The sequence below is a fragment of the Poecilia mexicana genome, unplaced genomic scaffold (assembly GCF_051168715.1).
Source record: "Poecilia mexicana isolate PSO_F unplaced genomic scaffold, ASM5116871v1 scaffold_15, whole genome shotgun sequence".
Lineage (NCBI taxonomy): Eukaryota > Metazoa > Chordata > Actinopteri > Cyprinodontiformes > Poeciliidae > Poecilia > Poecilia mexicana.
In genome coordinates, this window is record NW_028263384.1 from 30,400,370 (window position 1) to 30,425,588 (window position 25,219).

Below are 25,219 nucleotides of genomic sequence, written 5' to 3' on the forward strand. Positions count from 1 at the left end.
AGACGATGATTTTTCCTCTGAGACATGAAGACACACAGGGCATCAACATGAAACTTATTGTTGTTGCTGATGAAAACTGTGTGGATCCCAGTTCGTTTCAGCAAGTCAAAGAAAATGAAAAAAAAAACAACTAATTTTTATAAAAATGCTCAAATTTCACGATTTGCTTCAGTTGAATTGGAATAATCACAATTTTAGATTCTGTTTCCTGAACCTACATTTACTTTTTAATATCACAATTTCAGATATTTTAAAGAGTTTAATAACACCAGACACAGACAAAACAACCAAATAAGAGACTTTATCACAACATAAACATAATAGACCCTTTTCACATGACGTCACACAACCTCCGTTTTGGCTCGAAGCTGTGTATCCTTAGTTCCGGTGTACATAGTAAGTAATGATAAAGTGGTCTATTTCATATATATATGTAAAATGGACACATATATATCTATATAGAGACATATATATAGAAAGAGAGATTTATATAAAAAATTCCCCTCTCACCCTCTGTGGGTGGTCTCTTTCATCCTCTGAGCTCGGGTCCTCTACCAGAGGCCTGGGAGCTTGAGGGTTCTGCGCAGTATCTTGGCTGTGCCTAGAACTGCACATTTCTGGACTGAGATGTCTGATGTTGTTCCTGGGATCTGTTTGAGCCACTGCTCCAGTTTGGGGGTGACTGCCCCGAGGGCCCCGATGACCACAGGCACCACTGTGGTCTTCACCTTCCAGGCCTTCTCCAGTTCCTCTCTGAGGCCCTGGTATTTCTCCAGTTTCTCCTTTTTCCTGATGTTGTGGTCACTTGGTATTGCTACATCCACCACAACGGCTTTCCTCTGTTCTTTATCCACCACCACAATGTCCGGTTGGTTCGCCATTACCATCTTGTCTGTCTGGATCTGGAAGTCCCACAGGATCTTAGCTCGGTCATTCTCCACCACCTTTGGGGGTGTTCCCCACTTTGACCTCGGGGCTTCCAGTCCATATTCTGCACAGATGTTCCTGTACACTATGCCCGCCACTTGGTTATGTCGTTCCATGTACGCTTTCCCTGCCAGCATCTTGCACCCTGCTGTTATGTGCTGGACTGTCTCAGAGGCCTCCTTGCACAACCTACACCTTGGGTCTTGTCTGGTGTGGTAGATCTGAGCTTCTATTGCTCTGGTGTTTAGGGCCTGTTCCTGGGCGGCCAGGAACAGGCCCTATATATATATATATATATATATATATATATATATATGTATATATATATATATATCTGACAGCATATGTTGATCAGACAGAACACCGGAGCATGGAGTTTACACAGTCTCTAAAACATTTGCCTAAAATAAGATTTGAAGATAGATCACGATTTGCAAACCAATTTTCTCTGACAACAAAATCTAAATTAGACAAAGGCTAGAAATTCTTCACCGAACAAAACCTGTTTGACTATGAAGGTAGGTATTTTTGTTTTGCGTAACCGTTAGCTTAGCATTAGTGAATTTTGTTAGCTAGCTAACTACGTGACATAACTGTTCCTTAACCAGAACTTTTTACTGTTTTTGAACTATAACGTTTTAGGCTCTAATCTTGATCAGATTCTTAAATTATAGACTGGAGTTGCCACTCATCCCATAAAATAGGGGTTTGTTTGTTATAAGCAGAGATGTCCGGTGCCGCCGCTGCTTTGTAATGCCTTCCTCTAATCGGACCACTTTTTCGGTAACGAATAATCTAACAAGCTCGTATTTCAAATCCAGTAATCAGATTAAAGTTATTTTTATGTCCTTTATTTTCCATTAATACAGAAAATGAACCTCTAAACGTTACATCACTGACAGGCGGCGGTGTATATGTTTCCTAACTGTGGCTAAAGCTGCTGCTAGCTGGTTTACTCTCCGATCGGAGGCTGGTTGGAGAATGGTAAATTGACAATGACTAATAACGGTTATCTAACACGTAAACACTGTTTTATAAAATACAGAAAGTGAACCTCTAAACGTTACAGCGCTGACAGAGAGTATATTTTTTCCTAAATGTGGCTAAAGCTGCTGCTAGGTGGTTTACTCTCCGATCGGAGGCTGTTTATTTTATACACAGTTAGAGAATGGTGAATTTACAATGATTAATAACAGCTATCTAACACTTAAATGCTGTTATTATTAAACTTACCTTTTATTATATCCTTAAGATTATGAGAATGCGGGAATTTTTCAGCTTGGTTCCCAAGGCAAAATCACACCGGAAGTAAAGATACCCAGGTTTGAGTTATGGCGGCCATTGTCTGACGTCACTGTGAAAAGGGTCTATTACGGACCACCGAGGAAAAGTTTCTCTGTGACGTCACTTCCTGAGCCTGATCCGTCATTTATCAGAGCAGAACTCTGCTTTCATTTCAGCGCTTCCTTTTCTGACCACAGGGGGGCGCTATTGCTGCAGCTCCTCATCAATCACAAAATACAGACAAGAAATGTAAATGTTTTTTTTTTTTACCAACACTTTTACCAAATTTTGACAAATTTTCGTAAACATGAAAATTTGTTAGCTTGTTTAATAAGGAAAACATCTCAGATATCACATTTTCTAATTATTTTAAAACAGTAACTGATCCAACAGTGCTGCAGATTTTTATGACATGACTTTTAAAATGAGTTATAAATATTTTACTCTGCTTCAGTCCCTGTTGATCCAAACAGGATGAATCTCAAACATTTAGTTTTGTTTGTGTTCAGGTTTTTACTGACGGCTGAACATAAAATAATCTTTCAGTTTTCAGAAAAGTAGATTTGCTAATGTCATTTTTAGTTTTCTGTAAATCTACAGAACAGCAGAAATGAGGATCTGATTCTCATTAACAACCAGATTCGTGTTTTAATCTTTATATTTGTGGTAGAAATAAGAGGTTAAGATGCTTTAGTCTCATTATTTCAGACGTTTCTTCATTCTGACGACAGAACCAGAACCAGGCCCGATTTAATGAATTTGATCTCCGAGGTTCCTGACGATCAGATCATCTATTGACTCATTCATAACTTTACATTAAAATAAAAAAGCAAACCTTTTATGTTAAACTTTTACCTTTTTATTCACATGCTAAACTTGGAAAGTACATTTTAATTTGAGTCTTTTCTTATTATTTTTGTCTCTGAACTGAAACATTAACGGATTCGGCTGGTGGTTCTGATAAGGCTGATGTGATGCTGGTTGTCCGACCAGCAGGGGGCAGCACCTCCTCCAGGTTGCATTTTATTTCACAGTTTAAACTGTTTCCTGTTTTAGTTCCTTGTTCATCTTTAAATATTCTAATAATTGAAGCTTTTAGGAACTTGGGGATTAAATGTTTCCATAAAAGTTATTGTATTTTATTTAAAATATTTTATCAGTTGATAATTATTTATTAAGATAAATAATAACATTGTTTTATTCCAGTGGTGGAGGGTCCAGGCCCTCCAGGATCCACCTAGTTCTCATCTCCTTTAACGTTTTCAGACCTCAGCAGAAAGAAGTCTGGTTCTGATTCAACCTGTAATCCAGATTAAATGTTAAAATTAAAACCTCCGGCTGAGTTTGTCCTTTATGGACCTGTTGGAGGTTCTGATGAGTCAGCAGAACCTCTGGAGGCCCAGCAGGTCTGCTTGCAGTCAGCAGGAACGCCCCCTGACCTCTGACCCCCTCAGAGCTCCATTGGCAGGCAGCAGAGACATTCCTCACTCAGCTGATCTGAGTCATGAGCTGCTTCTCTTACAGATATGTGGTGTTAATCTCAGATTCTGAAAAACATTTTATTTGTTAACATTTTTATCGTCTCATGTTCAGTTTTTCTCTGGAGTCACAAGAATATTAAAAGAGACCAAACAGAATCTAAACATAAGTTTTATAATAATATGATGATAATATGATCAGAGCGATTATCAGTAAAACAGACGCCTGATGGTCGGTATCGATCACAGCTGATGGGTCGGCCTCGTCGTCATGGTAACCATCAGCATCCCATAATGCTGCCTTCAGTCCATCTGGGAGGGAATGAAATAAAAGCATCTAAAAATAATTGACCAATCAGAGCACAGAGTTTGTTCTGCTGAGTCACTCAGAAAGAGAGTGTGTGTGTGTGTGTGTGTGTGTGTGTGTGTGTGTGTGTGTGTGTGTGTGTGTGTGTGTGTGTGTGTGTGTGTGTGTGTGTGAACCGCCTGGTTCTGGTCCCAGCAGGTTTCTGGACCTACAGCAGCAGAACCTGCTGGTTCTGCTCAGCATCATGTGACCTGATGATGATGATGATGATGATGATGATGATGATGATGATGGTGTGACTCTGGGCGGGTCGCTCACACGTTCATGTCTGCAGGGAGTTGCAGTGTCTTCGTGTCTCCATGTGAAGATCCTGCAGGTTCACATCGACTGAACCAGAACCAGAACCAGAACCTTCCTGAGCTGCGGTTCTTCTGTTGCCGTTTGCTTCGACACAAACATCAATAAATGATCATAAAAATGTTTCTCAGTTCAGGAAGTTCCTGGAATCTGAATCCTCTTCCTGCTGGCGCCTCCGTGTCGGCTCCTCCCTGCCTGACGCGGCTCCGCCTCCAGCAGGAGGATCGCAGGCAGACGGAGACGGACGCAGCAGAGGACAGATCAGAGGACAGAGGACAGGATCTTCATCTTCATCATCTTCATCATGGACGCTCTGAGGAAGGGATTCTCCATGGCCAAGGACGGCGTGGCCGCCGCCGCTGAGAAGACGAAGGCCGGCGTGGGCGAGGCCGCCACCAAGACCAAGGACGGGGTCATGTATGTGGGTAAGACCACCGTGACCTTTGACCCCAACAGGGTCACTTCTTACAGTGAAATCTGGAGAAAAACAGCTAAAGTGGCATAAAGGATGAAAAACTGAAGATTATTCAACTAAAAAATTAATAATATTTAACAATAATTTATTTTTAGAGATTAGAGAAAGAAAACAAGGAGAGAAATGAAAAACCTGAGAAACATTTACCTCAATGAAAAAGAGACAGATTGTTTTAAAAGTAATTAAAGTCTTAAAATCATTTAAGAGACTGAAAATAAAAACAAAATTAAAGGATCAGAGGAAATGCAGAAACATTTAAAATCTGCTTCACGTTCAATATGGAAGGAAAGAACAAAATTATTCAAATAAAGATTTAAAACTTCCACCAAACGTCACAATATTAAATATATTCAGGAGAAAATAAATGAAATGTAACATGGAAGATTAAAACAGAGAGAGACGAACAGACGCTGGGTTTGAAATATTAAAGATAAAATCCATCAGGATGAGAGAAACGCTGAGTCGTCATGGCTGATGGTTTAAATCTGTAGAGGAAAATATTGAATTTATTTTATCATCTGAGAGGAAAATTAATGAGATAATTAATAAAAAGCCAGATAAAATCATATGATGGGCTGCAGAGTGAAAACATCGACATGAGCAGGAACTCAAATATTAAATCAAATGTTTCCTTCACATTAATACACTGTAAAACATGAATGTTTCCACTCATTCAGTTTCATTTATTAGGAATAAAAAAGTAAATAATAGATCATCATAATAATGCAAACAATAACAGAAAATAAAAACGAAAACTTTAAGAATAAATTTAATCTGGATGGAAAGAATAAAACTGATCTAATAAATCCAGAGTTCATCTCTAACTCACATGGAAACGATTCTCCATGATGTGAGGCTCCACTCTGACCTTTGACCTCATTCATGTTCCACTTTGTTTGATGAAGGCAAAACGTCAAAAGTCTTTTCAAATTAAAAGCCCAAAATCAGACCAGCCGTTCCTGATTTGAGTATAAATAACTTCCAGCTTTTAGAGTGATAAAATGCCTGCAGCTCATTTATTATTCACTGCAGGGACATTTAGGCTGTTATTAAATTGTCTAAACAGATTAAATGTTTTGCTTTGGGTAACAATAATAAAACATTTCATCTATTTGGTGTCATTTAATTTTAAAGTTCAGATTTTCACCAAATATCTTATTAACGAGTTTTTAAAAATGAAATGAAGCGAAGCAGGAAAATGATCCATCCATCAAATATTTATCATCTCTGACTTCCTGCTCCGACTCATCAGAAGCCCATCTTTCCGATTCCCCCGAACGCCTCACACTGCTGGGAAACAGAGACCAGCTGACCGGGAATCAGACAGAACCGGTTCTGTCCGACCCGACACCACACACAGAGCCAAGAGCCCAGAACCCGGACCGATCCAACAGAACCCGGACCGATCCAACAGAACATGGACAACAGTTCCTCTGGAGTCCATTAGAGGGCGCCAGGACAATAATAATAATAATAATAATAATAATAATAATAATAATAAAGTGTTTAAAGCTCATCCCAGCAGTTTGGTTCATATTTCCTCTGAAAACCAAAAGAAGTTTTTCTAACTTATCAAAGTTTCAGGTTCTAGTTTACAAAGATAAGGCATCACTTCCTGTTTGCATCACTTCCTGTTTGCTCCACCAATGCTCCCAAACTAATGAACTACTCTCACCTGAACATTTCTGTTGTTTACTTCTCACTTAATGTAATGTTCAAATACAGATTATGCACATTTTGCACAAGTGTGATTATGAATGAATGAATAAATGAATGATTCTGCAGGTGGAATCGGGTCAGAACCAGAATTGGACTCGGCTCAGCTGCTGACATGATGAAGATCAGAATCTTCGTCCTCGTCTTCCTCACCCGTTTGTTCACGTTGTGAACAAATGAAAACAGATTTAAATTTCGCTCCAGTCTCAGTTTTACAGTGAAATGTTTTGAATCTGATGTTTTACAGGAAACAAGACGATGGAGGGAGTGGTGGCGAGCGTGAACACAGGTGAGCCGAATGATCAGAAATGAATGATTTATTTTTATTATTTGCTGCTTCCTGGGACTTTAACGGTTTATAAAAACTCATGACTTCTGCAGTATCACTTTTACCTCTCAGGTTAAACTAGTTCAATAAATACAAGTTTAATAAATTAGAATTTTTGTTCAGAGTCCTGTTGTTTCCACATTTATCTTAGAATTAGTCATTAAATAATCCAAAACAATTAATAAAAAACATTTTAAATTCTAAAAATGTTCAGAGGTAAATCAACAGGAAAACAAATATTTACACATTTTGGACATGGTGTCCCCCAGGTGGACATGGTGTCCCCCAGATGGACATGGTGTCCCCCAGGTGGACATGGTGTCCCCCAGTGTCCCCCAGGTGGACATGGTGTCCCCCAGGTGGACATGGTGTCCCCCAGTCTCCCCCAGATGGACATGGTGTCCCCCAGATGGACATGGTGTCCCCCAGGTGGACATGGTGTCCCCCAGTGTCCCCCAGGTGGACATGGTGTCCCCCAGGTGGACATGGTGTCCCCCAGTCTCCCCCAGATGGACATGGTGTCCCCCAGGTGGATATGGTGTCCCCCAGTGTACCCCAGATGGACATGGTGTCCCCCAGGTGGACATGGTGTCCCCCAGTGTCCCCCAGGTGGACATGGTGTCCCCCAGGTGGACATGGTGTCCCCCAGTATACCCCAGATGGACATGGTGTCCCCCAGGTGGACATGGTGTCCCCCAGATGGACATGGTGTCCCCCAGGTGGACATGGTGTCCCCCAGTGTACCCCAGATGGACATGGTGTCCCCCAGGTGGACATGGTGTCCCCCAGGTGGACATGGTGTCCCCCAGTGTACCCCAGATGGACATGGTGTCCCCCAGGTGGACATGGTGTCCCCCAGTGTCCCCCAGGTGGACATGGTGTCCCCCAGTGTACCCCAGATGGACATGGTGTCCCCCAGGTGGACATGGTGTCCCCCAGTGTACCCCAGATGGACATGGTGTCCCCCAGATGGACATGGTGTCCCCCTGGATGGACATGGTGTCCCCCAGGTGGACATGGTGTCCCCCTGGATGGACATGGTGTCCCCCAGGTGGACATGGTGTCCCCCAGGTGGACATGGTGTCCCCCAGATGGACATGGTGTCCCCCAGGTGGACATGGTGTCCCCCTGGATGGACATGGTGTCCCCCAGGTGGACATGGTGTCCCCCAGTGTCCCCCAGATGGACATGGTGTCCCCCGGTTGGTCAGATCTGAGTGGATCAGATCCTTGAAAGCTGTAAATGTTTGTTCAACTCTCACATTGAAACATTTGATGTTTTAAATGTTGCTGGTTTCTGTTGCCCAGTTGCTCAGAAATCCACCGAACAGGCCAACGTTGTTGCCGACACTGCGGTTACCGGGGCCAACGAGGTTGCCCAGGCGACTGTGGAGGGCGTGGAGAACGCGGCGCTGGCGAGCGGATTGGTCAAAACGGTGAGTGACATCACAACAGTGAGCAGCAAACCTAAAACACAAAGTTTTCGTCTATTTCATTTAAATGTACTTTTTTTTTTAAACTAATATTTTTTTAAAGTTATTAATTACATAAATCTACTTTGAATTATTAATTCCTGATATAATTTCTGCCATGCAAGTTTTTTAAATTGTTTTCTTTTGTTGGTAAATCTCTGGTTGGCTGGATTCAGGAGGAGGCGGGGCCAGCAGCAGAGCAGGTGCCTGATTGGTTGGGCTGTTGTGACGCAGCATGATGCTTTATGCTATGAAAACTCATAATTTAACTAACAGAAGACCAAATTATTGGATGGATTTAACTGATAAGAATTCATAATAACTAGTTTTAGTCATCTTGTTATTTTTATAAGCTGTAATTAAAACAGCTTATAAAAATAAACGATAAAACAGATTGTAAGAAAACAATATATCTATTGTATATATATTGGATATATCTGTCTATTGCATCAGATGTTTTGCTGGATGTTGAGGGAAATTAAAGTCTGATATCTGATGAATCTGCTTTACTTTCCTGCTCTATTAAAATTAATGCTGAATTACAAAGAATAGTTTTAATCCTCCGTTCAGCAGAAATCAACAAATTTCTGCCTCATTTGTCTCTATCAGAGTGACGACAGTTCCACTGATAAAACTAACAAACTGACTGAAAACAGAGACTGATTCAGACAGGATGATGATGATGATGATGATGATGATGATGATGATGATCTCTCCTGAGCAGACTGGAGTCCCTAAAGCAGCAGATCAGCCTGAACCTGCAGCTCAGTAGGTGAGAAACTTTTCAAATTAACTACAGTTAATTTTAACAGGAGAAAGTTAGTTTGTATATTAATTTATTTATTCATTTATTATTTATTCTGATTAGGTGGACTACGTTGGGGACAACAGAATGTCAAAGACTTTAAATTTGGTATTATATAAGCTGTCCAGAGTGCCATTACAAAGGTCACCACTAGAGGGCACTATACGATCCCAGACAGACAACATGAGGAAATGTCCGACTGGGTTATTTTTGTTTTTATAGATTCAGCGAACATGCTAAGTCACTGGTTCAGGTGACCAGTCTGGTGAAGGGAGGGGCCTTCACCATGCCTTCAGCAGGCTTTCACCATGCCTTCAGCAGGCTTTCACCATGCCTTCAGCAGGCTTTCACCAGGCTTTCACCAGGCTTTCTCCATGCCTTCAGCAGGCTTTCACCAGGCTTTTACCATGCCTTCAGCATGCATTCACCAGGCTTTCACCATGCCTTCAGCAGGCTTTTACCAGGCTTTTACCATGCCTTCAGCATGCATTCACCAGGCTTTCACCATGCCTTCAGCAGGCTTTTACCAGGCTTTTACCATGCCTTCAGCAGGCTTTCACCAGGCTTTCACCATGCCTTCACCAGGCTTTCACCAGGCTTTCTCCATGCCTTCAGCAGGCTTTCACCAGGCTTTTACCATGCCTTCAGCATGCATTCACCAGGCTTTCACCATGCCTTCAGCAGGCTTTTACCAGGCTTTTACCATGCCTTCAGCAGGCTTTCACCAGACTTTTACCATGCCTTCAGCATGCATTCACCAGGCTTTCACCATGCCTTCAGCAGGCTTTTACCAGGCTTTTACCATGCCTTCAGCAGGCTTTCACCAGGCTTTTACCAAGCCTTCACCATGCCTTCAGCAGGCTTTCACCATGCCTTCAGCAGGCTTTTACCATGCCTTCAGCAGGCTTTCACCATGCCTTCAGCAGGCTTTTACCATGCCTTCAGCAGGCTTTCACCATGCCTTCAGCAGGCTTTTACGATGCCTTCAGCAGGCTTTCACCATGCCTTCAGCAGGCTTTTACCATGCCTTCAGCAGGCTTTCACCATGCCTTCAGCAGGCTTTTACCAGGCTTTTACCAAGCCTTCACCATGCCTTCAGCAGGCTTTCACCATGCCTTCAGCAGGCTTTTACCATGCCTTCAGCAGGCTTTCACCATGCCTTCAGCAGGCTTTTACCATGCCTTCAGCAGGCTTTCACCATGCCTTCAGCAGGCTTTCACCATGCCTTCAGCATGCATTCACCAGGCTTTCACCATGCCTTCAGCAGGCTTTTACCAGGCTTTTACCATGCCTTCAGCATGCATTCACCAGGCTTTCACCATGCCTTCAGCAGGCTTTTACCAGGCTTTTACCATGCCTTCAGCAGGCTTTCACCAGGCTTTTACCATGCCTTCACCATGCCTTCAGCAGGCTTTCACCATGCCTTCAGCAGGCTTTTACCATGCCTTCAGCAGGCTTTCACCATGCCTTCAGCAGGCTTTTACCATGCCTTCAGCAGGCTTTCACCATGCCTTCAGCAGGCTTTTACCATGCCTTCAGCAGGCTTTTACCATGCCTTCAGCAGGCTTTCACCATGCCTTCAGCAGGCTTTTACCATGCCTTCAGCAGGCTTTCACCATGCCTTCAGCAGGCTTTTACCAGGCTTTTACCAAGCCTTCACCATGCCTTCAGCAGGCTTTCACCATGCCTTCAGCAGGCTTTTACCATGCCTTCAGCAGGCTTTCACCATGCCTTCAGCAGGCTTTTACCATGCCTTCAGCAGGCTTTCACCATGCCTTCAGCAGGCTTTTACCATGCCTTCAGCAGGCTTTCACCATGCCTTCAGCAGGCTTTCACCAGGCTTTCTCCAGGCCTTCAGCAGGCTTTTACCAGGCTTTTACCAGGCTTTTACCATGCCTTCAGCAGGCTTTCACCAGGCTTTTACCAAGCCTTCACCATGCCTTCAGCAGGCTTTCACCATGCCTTCAGCAGGCTTTTACCATGCCTTCAGCAGGCTTTCACCATGCCTTCAGCAGGCTTTTACCATGCCTTCAGCAGGCTTTCACCATGCCTTCAGCAGGCTTTTACCATGCCTTCAGCAGGCTTTTACCATGCCTTCAGCAGGCTTTCACCATGCCTTCAGCAGGCTTTTACCATGCCTTCAGCAGGCTTTCACCATGCCTTCAGCAGGCTTTTACCAGGCTTTTACCAAGCCTTCACCATGCCTTCAGCAGGCTTTCACCATGCCTTCAGCAGGCTTTTACCATGCCTTCAGCAGGCTTTCACCATGCCTTCAGCAGGCTTTTACCATGCCTTCAGCAGGCTTTCACCATGCCTTCAGCAGGCTTTCACCATGCCTTCAGCATGCATTCACCAGGCTTTCACCATGCCTTCAGCAGGCTTTTACCAGGCTTTTACCATGCCTTCAGCATGCATTCACCAGGCTTTCACCATGCCTTCAGCAGGCTTTTACCAGGCTTTTACCATGCCTTCAGCAGGCTTTCACCAGGCTTTTACCATGCCTTCAGCATGCATTCACCAGGCTTTCACCATGCCTTCAGCAGGCTTTTACCAGGCTTTTACCATGCCTTCAGCAGGCTTTCACCAGGCTTTTACCAAGCCTTCACCATGCCTTCAGCAGGCTTTCACCATGCCTTCAGCAGGCTTTTACCATGCCTTCAGCAGGCTTTCACCATGCCTTCAGCAGGCTTTTACCATGCCTTCAGCAGGCTTTCACCATGCCTTCAGCAGGCTTTTACCATGCCTTCAGCAGGCTTTTACCATGCCTTCAGCAGGCTTTCACCATGCCTTCAGCAGGCTTTTACCATGCCTTCAGCAGGCTTTCACCATGCCTTCAGCAGGCTTTTACCAGGCTTTTACCAAGCCTTCACCATGCCTTCAGCAGGCTTTCACCATGCCTTCAGCAGGCTTTTACCATGCCTTCAGCAGGCTTTCACCATGCCTTCAGCAGGCTTTTACCATGCCTTCAGCAGGCTTTCACCATGCCTTCAGCAGGCTTTTACCATGCCTTCAGCAGGCTTTCACCATGCCTTCAGCAGGCTTTCACCATGCCTTCAGCAGGCTTTCACCATGCCTTCAGCATGCATTCACCAGGCTTTTACCATGCCTTCAGCAGGCTTTTACCAGGCTTTTACCATGCCTTCAGCAGGCTTTCACCAGGCTTTCTCCAGGCCTTCAGCAGGCTTTTACCAGGCTTTTACCATGCCTTCAGCATGCATTCACCAGGCTTTTACCATGCCTTCAGCAGGCTTTCACCAGGCTTTTACCATGCCTTCAGCAGGCTTTTACCAGGCTTTTACCATGCCTTCAGCATGCATTCACCAGGCTTTTACCATGCCTTCAGCAGGCTTTCACCAGGCTTTTACCATGCCTTCAGCATGCATTCACCAGGCTTTTACCATGCCTTCAGCAGGCTTTCACCAGGCTTTCTCCAGGCCTTCAGCAGGCTTTTACCAGGCTTTTACCAGGCTTTTACCATGCCTTCAGCAGGCTTTCACCAGGCTTTTACCATGCCTTCAGCAGGCTTTTACCAGGCTTTTACCATGCCTTCAGCAGGCTTTCTCCAGGCCTTCAGCAGGCTTTTACCAGGCTTTCAGCAGGCTTTTACCAGGCTTTCACCAGGCTTTCTCCATGCCTTCAGCAGGCTTTCACCAGGCTTTTACCATGCCTTCAGCAGGCTTTTACCAGGCTTTTACCATGCCTTCAGCAGGCTTTCACCAGGCTTTCACCATGCCTTCAGCAGGCTTTCACCAGGCTTTCACCATGCCTTCAGCAGGCTTTCACCAGGCTTTCACCATGCCTTCAGCAGGCTTTCTCCAGGCCTTCAGCAGGCTTTTACCAGGCTTTTACTAGGCTTTCACCATGCCTTCAGCAGGCTTTCACCAGGCTTTTACCATGCCTTCAGCTCACTGCCAGTTTATGCTGTTAAAACTCTGCAGGTCAATACTAAGTCTGGTTGCTTCCCTCCATGTTTGCTGTCAGATGTTCATCCTCTGACGTTCAGGCCGGTGGATGAAGGACAGTCTGACCCAGCAGCAGGTCCAGTCTCCTTCATCAGGGTCAGTCTGGACCTTGTATCAACGGGTCAGACAGGCCGTTCTGACTGAGGCAGCTTCATAATGTGTCTCCTTACAGGCTTTCAGATGGAGCTGCTCTCCTTTCTTATATCGTCTGATTTGTTCTCTGGATTGTTAAAACCAGACAAAATGCCAGAGAGCAGAAAGAGAACAAATATTGAGGAGCTGCTCTCTGACTGAAATGGCTGGAGATCAGCAGGACTGAACTAAACAGCGTAACAGAGAGCAAAGCACAGAGGCGACCATCTTAGAACAACATAGATGGACAAATAATTTCTTCCATTTTCAACTTTGTGCTCCAGATATTCCTCTACTTTCTTTTTTCCTTTTGAGTCTCATTATGGTCTGTCAGAGTTTTTCTTTGGTTTTTTTGTAATTTTCTTTCAGTTTCAGATCAATACCAGAACAGTTTCTGTTTTGACTCTGATATAATTTGGGCAGAGAAAGTTTCCTGATCTCAGGTGGTCAACCGCTGTTTCATAAAAACATTTTGTTTTCTTAGACTGTTTATCAGCCAAAGTTCATTTTGTTGTGTGCAGTGATGACTGTAGCTGGCAGTAAACTCCATTATGATCAGGAATCAGTTCAGGTCTCCAGGATCCATCTTTTCCTGAGCCGACTGACACACTGACACTGATGCAGGCTGGTCAGTCTGTCCTGTGTCTGTTCACCGACTGGTTTAGTCCAGACACAAACAGAACAGAACCAATACAGAACAATCTGATCTTCAGAGAGGATTATAACATCTGACCTTCCGGGCCTTGCAGGTCAAGAGTCAGGAAACGAGGTGCTAATGTATTTACAGACCACACACATCCTGGACATGATTTGTTCAAACCTTCTGTTATGTTTCTCAGTTTTATTTTGGAGCTCTTGAGTAGGGGGGCCAGGTCTGGTCCCTGAAACCTTTAGATGCATCCCTGCTCCAGCAGTAAGTCAGCTCTTTGGAGGCTGACGAGCCGTTGGGTTGATCTGAGATGGAGAAGGGATCCATGTGAAGGTTACGGTAGGGCAGCTCTCCAGGATGGACTTGGACTTTCCTGCTCTTGAGCAACTCAGCCATGAAATTCATCGTGTGAGAGACAAACTTTCATTTTAATTTGACTCTCTTTTAATAGTTTCCATCCAATGACTGCGTTTGTAGTTTAGCCTATGGCTAGGAAACCTGTGTGCAAAACACCAGTTATCTGTTTTAAACATGTATCATTGTTTAAAGTGCTGTTCTTGCTGTTTATATATTCATATTTAAAAGTCTGAGACCTTATGAGCTCAGTCACTCTTTGCTTCTGAGTAAATTAAACAGATTCTGGTTTTGATCTCACGTTTAAGATTAAAATTAAATTTCATGACGTTTTGTTCTAAATTCGTCTTTTCTTTTCTCCCAGACTCAGCATGCTGCCGTCTCAGAGGAGAGAAGAAGAAACTCAAAGCTAACCTGCTGCTCAGCCGTTCCTCCTCTGGTCGTTAACCTCATTAACCAATCAGGAGCTCTGACTGCCTTGTTGCCATGGTTACATGGTTTCCCTCCTTGTTATGCTTGGATGATTTAACACTCAGGTCATGTGCTTTCGTGCTTTCAGCTGATTGGCTCATTGGAGTAGATGTGTTCAACTCCTGCTGCTCACCTGTACCGTTTACCTGTAAGCCCCGCCCCCTGATCCTGCTCCACTAATGCATGAAGCTTCACCAAAACAGAAACAGATGACTGATGGAGTTTACTCTGATTCAGGCTCCGCTGGTTGAGTCTTTTATAAACTACAAGAAATAAAGAGCTTAAAATCCATCTGAAGGTTTTCTGTTTTATTTCCTCACAAAGTCGCTGAATTTAACGGACGAGTCGTCAGCGTTCCTATGAGAATGAGCAGAAGGTCCATCAGAACTGAATGCTGCCGGCCAGGACTCATCTGATCCCAGTGAGGAGACCTGGTTAAATAAAGGTTATTATTATTATTACCAGTATCAGACAGCAAGACAAATTCCTTTGTTTTTGTTGAACACTGAAGACCTTCTGGTTTGAGATCAATATGAGAAAAAGAGTTCAGCCCTTATTTCCTGGTTGTTACATGAAGATGTGTTAACTCAGGACAAACCTCACTTTATTTGAACAAAAACACTGAGGTGTGTCTTGCTTCATGCTGATCGTTCAGAGCTGTGGAACGATCTGATGAGGCCAACATTCATCTCTACCAAAGGGAAGGAAATGAAAAAATGTGGAGAAAGAAAATGGCTGCTTTGGATCCAGAGGTCATGAGTTCATCTGTGAAGCGTGGTGGAGGTAATGTCATGGCTGCTTCTGCAACAGGCTCATTCATTTCTAATGATGATGTTACTGAGGATGGTAGCAGAATGAATTGTACTGAAACATTTTTCTGAAATATTTACAGAGAAATCCATCCAAACTAATCAGGAGGAATTTAATCATGCAGCAGGACAAGGACCCACAACACACTGCCAGCAAAACACAGGACTTCATCAGCGGAAACAAAGTGGAAGGTTTAAGGCCAATTAACCCAGCAGAGAATGGATTTCACCTCCTGCAGAGGAGAACGAAGGGAAACAAACAAGAACTGACAGAAGCTGCAGTAAAAGCCTGGAGAGCATCACAAATGAAGGATGCAACAATGTGGTGTCGATACCTGAGTGAAGTCGCCCCCACCGTCTTCAAATCAGAAAGAATTAATGTCAAACATTTATGCAGCAAAAATTTTCGTTTGTGCTGCTTTGGCTTTTAAGATATTAATGAAAGGTTAGAGGTCAAAAGGTCAACCAGCCCCCTCCAGACAATCCCACATCCAGCTCAGAGAGACTCCATCATCTGCACTTTTCTAAATCTCTTGTGAAGAAACCTCCTACCTTTACCGTGTTTCTGCGTGAGTCAGGACGCGACCACCCAACACGACGGATTCCATCCTGGAGAACACCCATTCAAAAATCAAACATGAATTTCACTGATGGTCAAGAAGAAAAATAAAAATTTCTGAATATAATTTATCCTATGGAGCAGTAAGAGACGTAGAACCTGATTATCAGAACATTCATTTGAACCTTGAGTAAATTTGATCTTTCAAATTCATCCCAATTCTTAACAATCAAGACAGTTTTGCTTTAAAACAGCTGAAATTTCCATGGACAGTAAAATGTACAACTCATTAATAAGAAGGTCTCCGTTCCAAATAGACCCACCTGACTGCATCTGGTGTTTGGACCTGAACAAGGCTGTTCCTCTGCTTGGTCCAGATGTCAGCCTGTAGAACCAACATCATCACTTCCTCCAGGAAATACATGCCACCAAGGTTCACAACATACTGCCATATTTATTCTTGGCTGCTTGAAACTCCACCATGGAGCTGTACAAAATGATATATGCTACTAAAATATTAATTTCTACAGAATGGAGATAAAACAAGCAAGATTAAAATAACAAAACAGCAGTAACTGCTTAAAAAGGGAATGAGTCCACCTATGACAGTCTTCAAAAAAGAAAATGAGAAGTAGCACCTTGAAAACCTGTCTCTGCTTGCTATGGTCTTAACTATAGACCATAGAATATGGAACTATTCACTTTCTATTTAGTAGTAACAGAAAAATTCACAAATTATTTCACCCAAATAACAGAAAAATAAAACCACCTCTAATAACAGCATAATGACTATGACAGGTAAAAACATGGACCTACCTCAGAAGGACGTCTCATTGCTTCTTTTCTGGTCTTGATTCGGAGTTACGCCTCAACGCCTTTGCTTTGGTCTCATTTTGTAGGGACATTTTAAATTGGGTCACAATCAAGTTGACACTACAGTTTTGCCAAAACAATGAAAACGTAACTCCCTTTGATCTTCTCCTACAGACGCACAACAACAAACTGAATATGAATTAAAAGCAAAGCAACATGGCTGCTGTGGTGGAGCAGGGGAAAAAACACAACCCATGTGTGGAGGCCTTAGTCCAGGCCTGAAGACATTTACCACACGTCTTTCTCTATTCACATGTCCCATATGAATAGGATCTATTCATATGGGACATGTGAATAGGACCACATGTGTCTTCTGTAGCTTAGCTTGAAAAAAACTAACTCAGTACTTCAGTTCACACCAGTATCTGGTCATATGACACATTTAATACGTTCAACGTCGGTTTTAGGCCTCAGGTTCATGCTTTTACTGACGGTATGTGCCTCTTTAAGCTAGCTTATGTTTAGCTCACAAAGACATGAAGCAGTTCTATGGCTCATTACTGCAATCCACCGAACAGTCCGCCATTTTAACTACACACTGTGGCGAATCATCTTTACAAGCCCCTTAAGTTGTAAATTCACTCTGTAGCCTGACATCCGTTGCACTCCAAGGCAATTATGATCTCATACTACTGGTGTTCATCACTAATATATTATGTACATCACAACTTACCTGCAAAAGCAGAGAAGTAGCTGGTTAACAGGAGCGAACTCACCGCTCTTCTCACTGCTTCTTCTTCACGAACTTCGGCCAAAAAGAGCGTTAGCTTCAACTGCACGGAGCGTTAGTGACGGGCGAAGCTTCGCTAGTGACGGGCGAAGCTTCCCTAGTGACGGGCGAAGCTTCCCTAGTGACGGGCGAAGCTTCCCTAGTGACGGGCGAAGCTTCGTTAGTGACGGGCGAAGCTTCGCTAGTGACGGGCGAAGCTTCGTTAGTGACGGGCGAAGCTTCGTTAGTGACGGGCGAAGCTTCGCTAGTGACGGGCGAAGCTTCCCTAGTGACGGGCGAAGCTTCCCTAGTGACGGGCGAAGCTTCGTTAGTGACGGGCGAAGCTTCCCTAGTGACGGGCGAAGCTTCCCTAGTGACGGGCGAAGCTTCCCTAGTGACGGGCGAAGCTTCCCTAGTGACGGGCGAAGCTTCGTTAGTGACGGGCGAAGCTTCGTTAGTGACGGGCGAAGCTTCGTTAGTGACGGGCGAAGCTTCCCTAGTGACGGGCAAAGCTTCCCTAGTGATGGACCATCTGAATCCAGGTAAAAAGGGGGCGTGTCCGATGAAGCCCCGCTTCGAGGCTTGTGTCGTCTTGCTGAAAACCACGTGTCTGGCAACAAACGAGGCCTCGCTTTGCATGGATCATGTGACTGCTTCATTTTGCGTGTCGATTTTCAAAATAAAAGCATGATGAGCCATGCTGCTTCATGGGTTGTTGTCCATTTGGTCGCATCAGAGGAGGATATTTGTCTTCAGTGGCCAAATAAAATGAACACTGACCAACATATTTGATGTGTATTGATGGCACTCATCAAAATGTAATGTTAGTTACTGGTTTTCTCAATTGTAGATTATGGTTTTTTTATAACTATATTTTTATGATGTAAATCTCTTTGAACTGCATTGTTGCTGAAATGTGCTACACACATTGGTTGGGTCCCCAATCCCCGGTCCACGGACCGGTACCGGGCCGTGGACCATTTGGTACCGGGCCGCGCAAGAAATAATTAAATTTTTCCGTTTTATGTATTATTTGAGACTGGAGGATCTTTTATTTTGAAAATCCTTTAACCGGATTCTTTCGGTTACTTGCGCGCCAACACTGAGCCACAAGCAGCAAAATGAGTAAGAAACGGATCAGGTGTCTTTGGAAAGTTTCTTAGCAAAGGGGAAAAGGCCCAGAGAAGAGACAGGAGGATGGATTTATCCCGGACCGGTAGGTGAGTCCTACATTACAAGCCGCTCTGCGTAACATGGCGACCGGCTGCTAATGAGGCAATGAAGCTTCAAACTGCTTCGCCACGTAGAGACCAAGCAGGCTGTGGATATAAGCAACACTTCGGGTGTCATTGTCTCTCATCACTCCCAGATGGACCGTCTGGTTGCAGAGAAACAAGCTCAGGGCTCCGTTAGTCTTTATCGTGAGTTAAAATTTTCACGAAAGTAAAATGTTTGTTTTTGTGGCGCATCTGTATCTTATTTTGAAGGGATATGTAAACGTTACCATAGCAACCAGAGTCAGAGCGTTTGGGCAGTGGAGAGGAGATGAGTAGAGCTGTGAGATTTAAGGATGTCGGCCGATTCTCCAAACCTCTGAGACCACAGAGCTGATAAAAGTCCAACAGGTTCGATCGGTTCGTGTTCAGCCTCAAGGCAGGAGCAACACGAACCGATTCCAGAAGATAATCCAGTAAAACCCCCAACATAGCAAACGGGAATTTAGAATAACCAAACATGGATGACGATGTAGAAGCAATAGTGACAGTTTGTGGAGACATTTTAAGAGATAAAAGAAACAAAAAGAAAAGGCGGTGGATGAAAGACGACGGGAGCAGCAGCTCCATCTGCTGCACTATGATTTGGAGGTGACTGTTTTTTCATAGTTAACATTTTTAACTGTATAAACAAACATATATAATAACGACCTTTACATGTAATAATAAACCTTCCACATATCATATCACCAGTGACATTCAACAAACCAGGATTAGATTGGCTACAAATAATTTTAATAATTAAAACGTATGACAATTAAATATGGTTTCATTGATTCTCCTGTTACTAAACATGAGTTTGATGAAAACTTTGTGACAATATTGCATTTTGTAATTTTTGGAAGTATGATCCACCTGAGTGACAAGGCTGTTACAGTTTCACCAGCAGATGTCACCAGTGAGCAATGAATGAAGCATCGAGTAATGAACCTTTTTGCAAAGCAAAGGGTTGGAAAGCTTCATTGCTTCATGAGGCTTCATTTGCCATCACTACGCTGTGACAGAGCGCAGCTGGCTTGTTAGGTAATCGGCACTTACATTTAAAAGCAGGTGATCACTGAGGAGATCAGATGCAGGCTGATGACTCGGGCAAAGGAAACGTAGTTTAGAGAGACGTCAAGAGCAACGTTTACTGGTTTCACTTTAGAGAAGGTTGGCCTGCTGCTGTTTCAGTTTTTGATTTGTTTCAATTTCATTTTTTGTTTTAGTTTACTTATTTTTATATGGTTATTGTTGATTAAAATAACTTTTCTTGTTTTGGTTTTGTTTAGGGAAAGGGAGTTTCTACTGCAGCCCTCTGGCTTGTTTTAAACTGGACCTATGGTGTCCCAGGGTCCCAGGCTGTTTTATTTAGATTGAGGAGACGAGTGGAAGGGGAGTTTTTCTTTTTTTTGCTGTATTCACCAAGGATTTTTGTGTGAGTGTGTTTTTGTTGGGGAACACTTAGGTGCATTTAGTTGTATTTGTGTTTTCTTTATTATTATTATTCCTCCCCCAAACAGTCTAATTTTATTTAATTGGGTTTTAATTATTTTTCAGCTTTAAGGATCCCAGGGCCAGGATAGCCTCCCACTTTTAGTGTCGTCACTTGGTATAATAAAATAAATCATATTATTTTATATGATTTATAAAATAAATCATATAAAATATGATTTATTTTATATGATAAAATAAAATCATATAAAATCATATAAAATATGATTTTATATGATAAAATCATATAAAATCATATTTTATATGATTTTATATATAAAATCATATTTTATATGATAAAATCATATCATATAAAATATGATAATTTTTGCTCATTTTCATTTTTGCTCATGAAAATGAGCAAAAATGAGCAAAACATTTTTGCTCATTTTCATGAGCAAAAATGTTTCATTTTTGCTCATGAAACATTTGTGAATTCAATAAACTGTTTGTAATCTGCAGCAGTGCCTCTGTCCATTTTTACAAACTTATCTGTGTGATCTGGTGAAAAGAGGATCTAAAGCTGAACCCCAGGTCACATTAAGAAAAATTGTCTTCATAAAATAGGTGAACTAGAGGAAACTCTTAATCAACTTGAATTAGAAAGACAGGATAAACAGAATGGTGAACTATTGGGGAAAATATCTGTGACTAGGACAGAGTTAATCTTATTATTAAGACAAAGAGCCAAATTCCTAATTCATGAAACCAGAAGGAATTATTATTTTAATGGCACTAGACCGAGCCATTTACTATCCTGAAGACTGAAACAGAATGAGAAATACTCCAACATCATGGCCATTCAGTCACCTACCAGTACCCTAACTGAACCCCGCGAAATTAATTCGGCATTCAAAACTTATTACTCTTCCCTTTACTCCTCTGAAGTAGTTTTGAATGCTGAAAAATGTGAGCAGTTTTTTTTAGGAATCTTCAGCTCCCTACTCTTACTGATCAGGGTTCAGAAAAACTTCTCCATTACGTTACAAGAGCTGAAAAAAGCCCTGGACTCTATGAGGAAAGTGTTGGGATCTGGGGTGGTGCTGCTTGTTTTTTGGCTGTGTTTCCCCCTTTCTCCACCAGAGGGCGGCTGGGATCCATTCTGGAAGGGCTGACTGACGGTGGCTGGTTACCTACACACCTGCAGGTCGTTTATCATCAGGAGGTGTATAAGAAAGAGGGGCAGCCAACACTTTGTCACCAGAGTGTTTTGCCAGTAAAGGTACTCAAGGCCTCCTGAGCTCCTTGTGATTTTGTTTCTTGTGAAAAATGTATCTTTTGTGTCCTCTTTTCAGGTGATCCATTGTGACGCAGTGACTGATTCCCACTAACAGTCTGAATACTGGCAGTTTCCCTGTGCTTCATTCTTCTCGTGATGCCGTGGGCATTACCTACTGGAAGCCCAAGTTCCACTTACCTCCAAGCCGTTGAACCAAACCTCTTTGGATCCCTCTGTTGGCTGGCCCCTCACTCCTCCGGCCTGAAAGGCAGAACTGTTAACTCTCTCTTCTGTCGCTGTTCCCCGCCAAATCACAGCCTACCCACCATTGTTGAACGCCACCCCGGTAACCTCAGTATTTCCCTCCTTCAAAGCTTACCTTCTGCTTCTCTCCGGCCAGCGTTCCCGATTCCAGAAGCCACAAGCTCTTGGATCTAGTTTTGATTATCGTTTCTATTTTTTTTTTTTATTAAACATATTTAACTGATTTCCTGTTCTCCATCTTGTGTTCTGCATGTGGGTCAGAAAAATACAACTCACTATGATGGAACGGTAAATCCCCAGGTTGGGACGGTGTCCCACCAGAGTTGTACCTTGCCTTCTGGGATATACTCGGCCCACCATTGTTGGATATGATTAATGAGGCAGTGGATAAAGGTTCATCTAATCCAAGTATCAATACCACAATAATCACATTGCTTCTCAAACCTAATAAAGACCCAGCACCATGTAGTAACTACAGACCCCTGTCTCTTTTAAATGGGGTTGTCAAACTCTATGCGAAAGTACTTGCAATGTGACTTTTAATCTATTTATCTAGACTGATACATAATGATCAGACCGGATTTATAAAAGGCAGATTTGCATCTGACAATCTACAGCGCTTGCTACACATTAGTCACGCAGCAAAGACAACTGATTCCCCGTGTTCTGTCTTGTCTCTCGACGCCGAAAAAGCGTTTGACAGACTGGAGTGGCCTTATCTCTGGGCCACCTTGGATAATTTTAAGCTAGATCCGCAATTTATCCAAGTGGTAAAGGTTCTTTATGCCAGAGGTTCCCAAACTGTGGGGCGTCATTATTGCATCTAAATTCGGTCACACCAATGCCCCCCGTGCCATCTGACATCCCAGTGAAGAGACATTTTAAATATCATGGGATGGACATCTCTCCCTCTATTTCATATAACTCAGAGGTTCCAAAACTGTGGGGTGCGCCCCCTAGGGGAGGCGCCGTGCCATTCAAGGGGGGCGCAAGAAGTCTTCTGGATGGATGAAAAAAAAAAACATGAAGCTGTCTGCGCTGGGTTTTTACCTTAGAATGGCCAACTCTCTGTTATTCCTGTCAATTTGATACAGTAGAGGCTTCCTCACTTCCATATCTGTGTCCTCTGTCACTTTTATCAGCAGTTAAAACTGTTTAATCCGTTGTTAACATGTTGTAACCTGTTTTTCCGAGCCGCCTTTAAACGCAACATGAGCGCTACGCCGCTCGCGCTGGGTTTCCACCTGTGGGCAGTGAAGGAGACCTGCTGCTGCTCAGGTGTGTTAGAATCATGGCAGCAAAACCCAAAGAACTTTTCACAGTTTTTCCCCCAAACTAACCGACTGAGTTGAGTGAAGCTGCTGGATGCAGGTAATGTTAGCTAACAGACGACTAGCTAATGTCAATACAGCACCTTAAGCTTGTTAACTAGTAGCCTGTAGGCTACAGGTGTTGTTGTCTATGTTCAGCTACGATTCATTTTGACCCCAAAGAAGTCGATTCCCCCCTTTGTTCGTCTGGAGCCGGGCTGAGTAACAGGGAGTCTCTAAGAACCCCCCCCCTCCCCCTTCGCTGACACACATCGTTCAACCAGACAGCTATTTGTAAGCCATAGTGGGGGACCAGGAGAAATCGTTTGGAAACCACTGATATACCTTCACACAACTTCCAGACTGCATTTAACCCAGGGGTGTCAAACTCCAGTCCTGGAGGCCCGCTGTCCACCTGAACAGAATAATCAGGTCGTTAGCAAGACTCTGGAGACCTGATCTACACAAGGAGGAGGTAATCAAGCCATTTCATTCCAGTGTTTCGTACCAAAGGCATATCTAAAAACTGCAGGACAGCAGAGGACTGGAGTTTGACACCTGTGATTTAACCTTATTGAGAAAGATTTACAATGCTGGTCAAAACTCCCAAATTCTCTTCAAGCCCGCGTGTCTGTAATCAAAATGGATTTCCTTCTGTGAGTTAACCTTTACTCCTCAATGATTCCTCTTGCGCCACCAAGAGGTTACTGGGACAGGCTGCACTCTCTCATATCTAAATTCATTTGGAATGGGAAGAAACCTCGTCTGAAAGTGAGAACACTTCAATGAGATAAAACACTTGGGGGCTTGGGCCTACCCAATTTTAAGATATAATTTTGGTCCTTTGTGCTCCAACCTTTGCTTGTATGGTTGAATCCTGAGGCCTCTGTAGCTTGGAAACCAATTGAAGAAAATCTATCCAAACCATACAGGCTGGAGGATTTGATGTATTCTAAGATACCTCCTACCTAGGCTAAATCACAATTAGGACCCATAATTTCTTCTCTTCTTAGAACCTGTCATTCAGGGCTGAATCTCACAAACACCAACCTGAAATGGCATAAACACTTTCCTATATTTAATAAACTTTCTATCCTCATTGGAAACAAGCCATTCTCCTTCCCTAGGTGGAGAGATAAGGGTGTCAATGTCCTCAAAGACCTTATGAACAATGATGGCCTGCGTTCTTTTAGTGACCTACAAACTGCGTATAATTTACCAGGTTCTACTTTTCAGGTTCTTCTTTTATTTACAACTCCGATCGGCCATGAAAGCGTGCGGTGTGTCATGGGGTGTGCCTCTCCCAACCCATCCCTTACAACAACTTCTTGTCGCGGGATCAGACACGTGGCATCGTTTCTAAATTATATACATTTATTTCAGACCCTCGTGCCAGACTCCCTGTAGAAAATACATGGGGGAGAGATCTTTCCTTCATGGGAGATGTAGAAATCTGCTGGGATACAGTATGGGAGAACCTCCACAACACATCCAAAAGTCCTGACCATCGGCTTATACATTTTAAATTTATCCATAGGATGTACTGAACACCCAGGAAACGTCATGCTATGAAAATGATCACATCTCCTACTTGTGACTTATGTATACTTAAGACTCCAGGCTCTTTAATGCACATGTATTGGGCTTGTCCCAGTGTGGCTGCTTTCTGGAGACAAATCTCCGCCACGTTGAGTGATTTGCTTAAAGCTAACATTCAATTATCACCATCTTTGTTTCTACTTAATGACGATTCAAACTTTCCTTGCAACAAAAGCGCATGCTATGGGCCTCACTGCAGCTAAGAAGATGTTGGCTCTACGATGGCAACCACCACACTTACTGCTTTGGCAACAATGGGCCAACTCCTTCCTAGGTATTGTTATGATGGAGAGGTCAGTGGCCACAGGCCAGTCATAAAACGGGATGCAGCTTATTCTTTGGGTAGAGAAAGATGCAACATAACTCTATGTAATCCTCTTAATGTGTAACTGTTAGTGATGATTTCATCCTCTC

General features: G+C 43.2%; 1 protein-coding gene and 1 long non-coding RNA gene across 2 annotated transcripts; one reads left to right on the forward strand and one right to left on the reverse strand.

The window, feature by feature from the left end:
* Nucleotides 1-4,437: 4,437 nt before the first annotated feature.
* sncga (synuclein, gamma a) lies at nt 4,438-15,007 on the forward strand. The gene is made up of 5 exons (XM_014976018.2): nt 4,438-4,778; nt 6,792-6,833; nt 8,180-8,307; nt 9,068-9,115; nt 14,610-15,007. Exons 1-4 carry the CDS (start codon nt 4,658-4,660, stop codon nt 9,113-9,115), a joined length of 339 nt encoding a protein of 112 aa, XP_014831504.1. The 5' UTR covers nt 4,438-4,657; the 3' UTR covers nt 14,610-15,007.
* LOC106909623 (uncharacterized) lies at nt 15,004-17,059 on the reverse strand. Its single transcript, XR_001416134.2, has 4 exons — nt 16,901-17,059; nt 16,408-16,469; nt 16,078-16,134; nt 15,004-15,147 (listed from the first exon to the last, which is right to left on the reverse strand). It is a non-coding gene; the product is annotated as an uncharacterized LOC106909623 (long non-coding RNA).
* Between the last annotated feature and the right edge of the window lie 8,160 nt (nt 17,060-25,219).

What these genes read in the sequence shown, in the direction of transcription:
- sncga (XM_014976018.2), top strand. Translation starts at nt 4,658, where the DNA reads ATGGACGCTCTGAGGAAGGGATTCTCCATGGCCAAGGACGGCGTGGCC. An exon ending in GGACGGGGTCATGTATGTGG is followed by an intron (nt 4,779 to 6,791) that starts GTAAGACCACCG and finishes GATGTTTTACAG; the next exon opens with GAAACAAGACGATGGAGGGA. An exon ending in CGAGCGGATTGGTCAAAACG is followed by an intron (nt 8,308 to 9,067) that starts GTGAGTGACATC and finishes TCTCCTGAGCAG; the next exon opens with ACTGGAGTCCCTAAAGCAGC.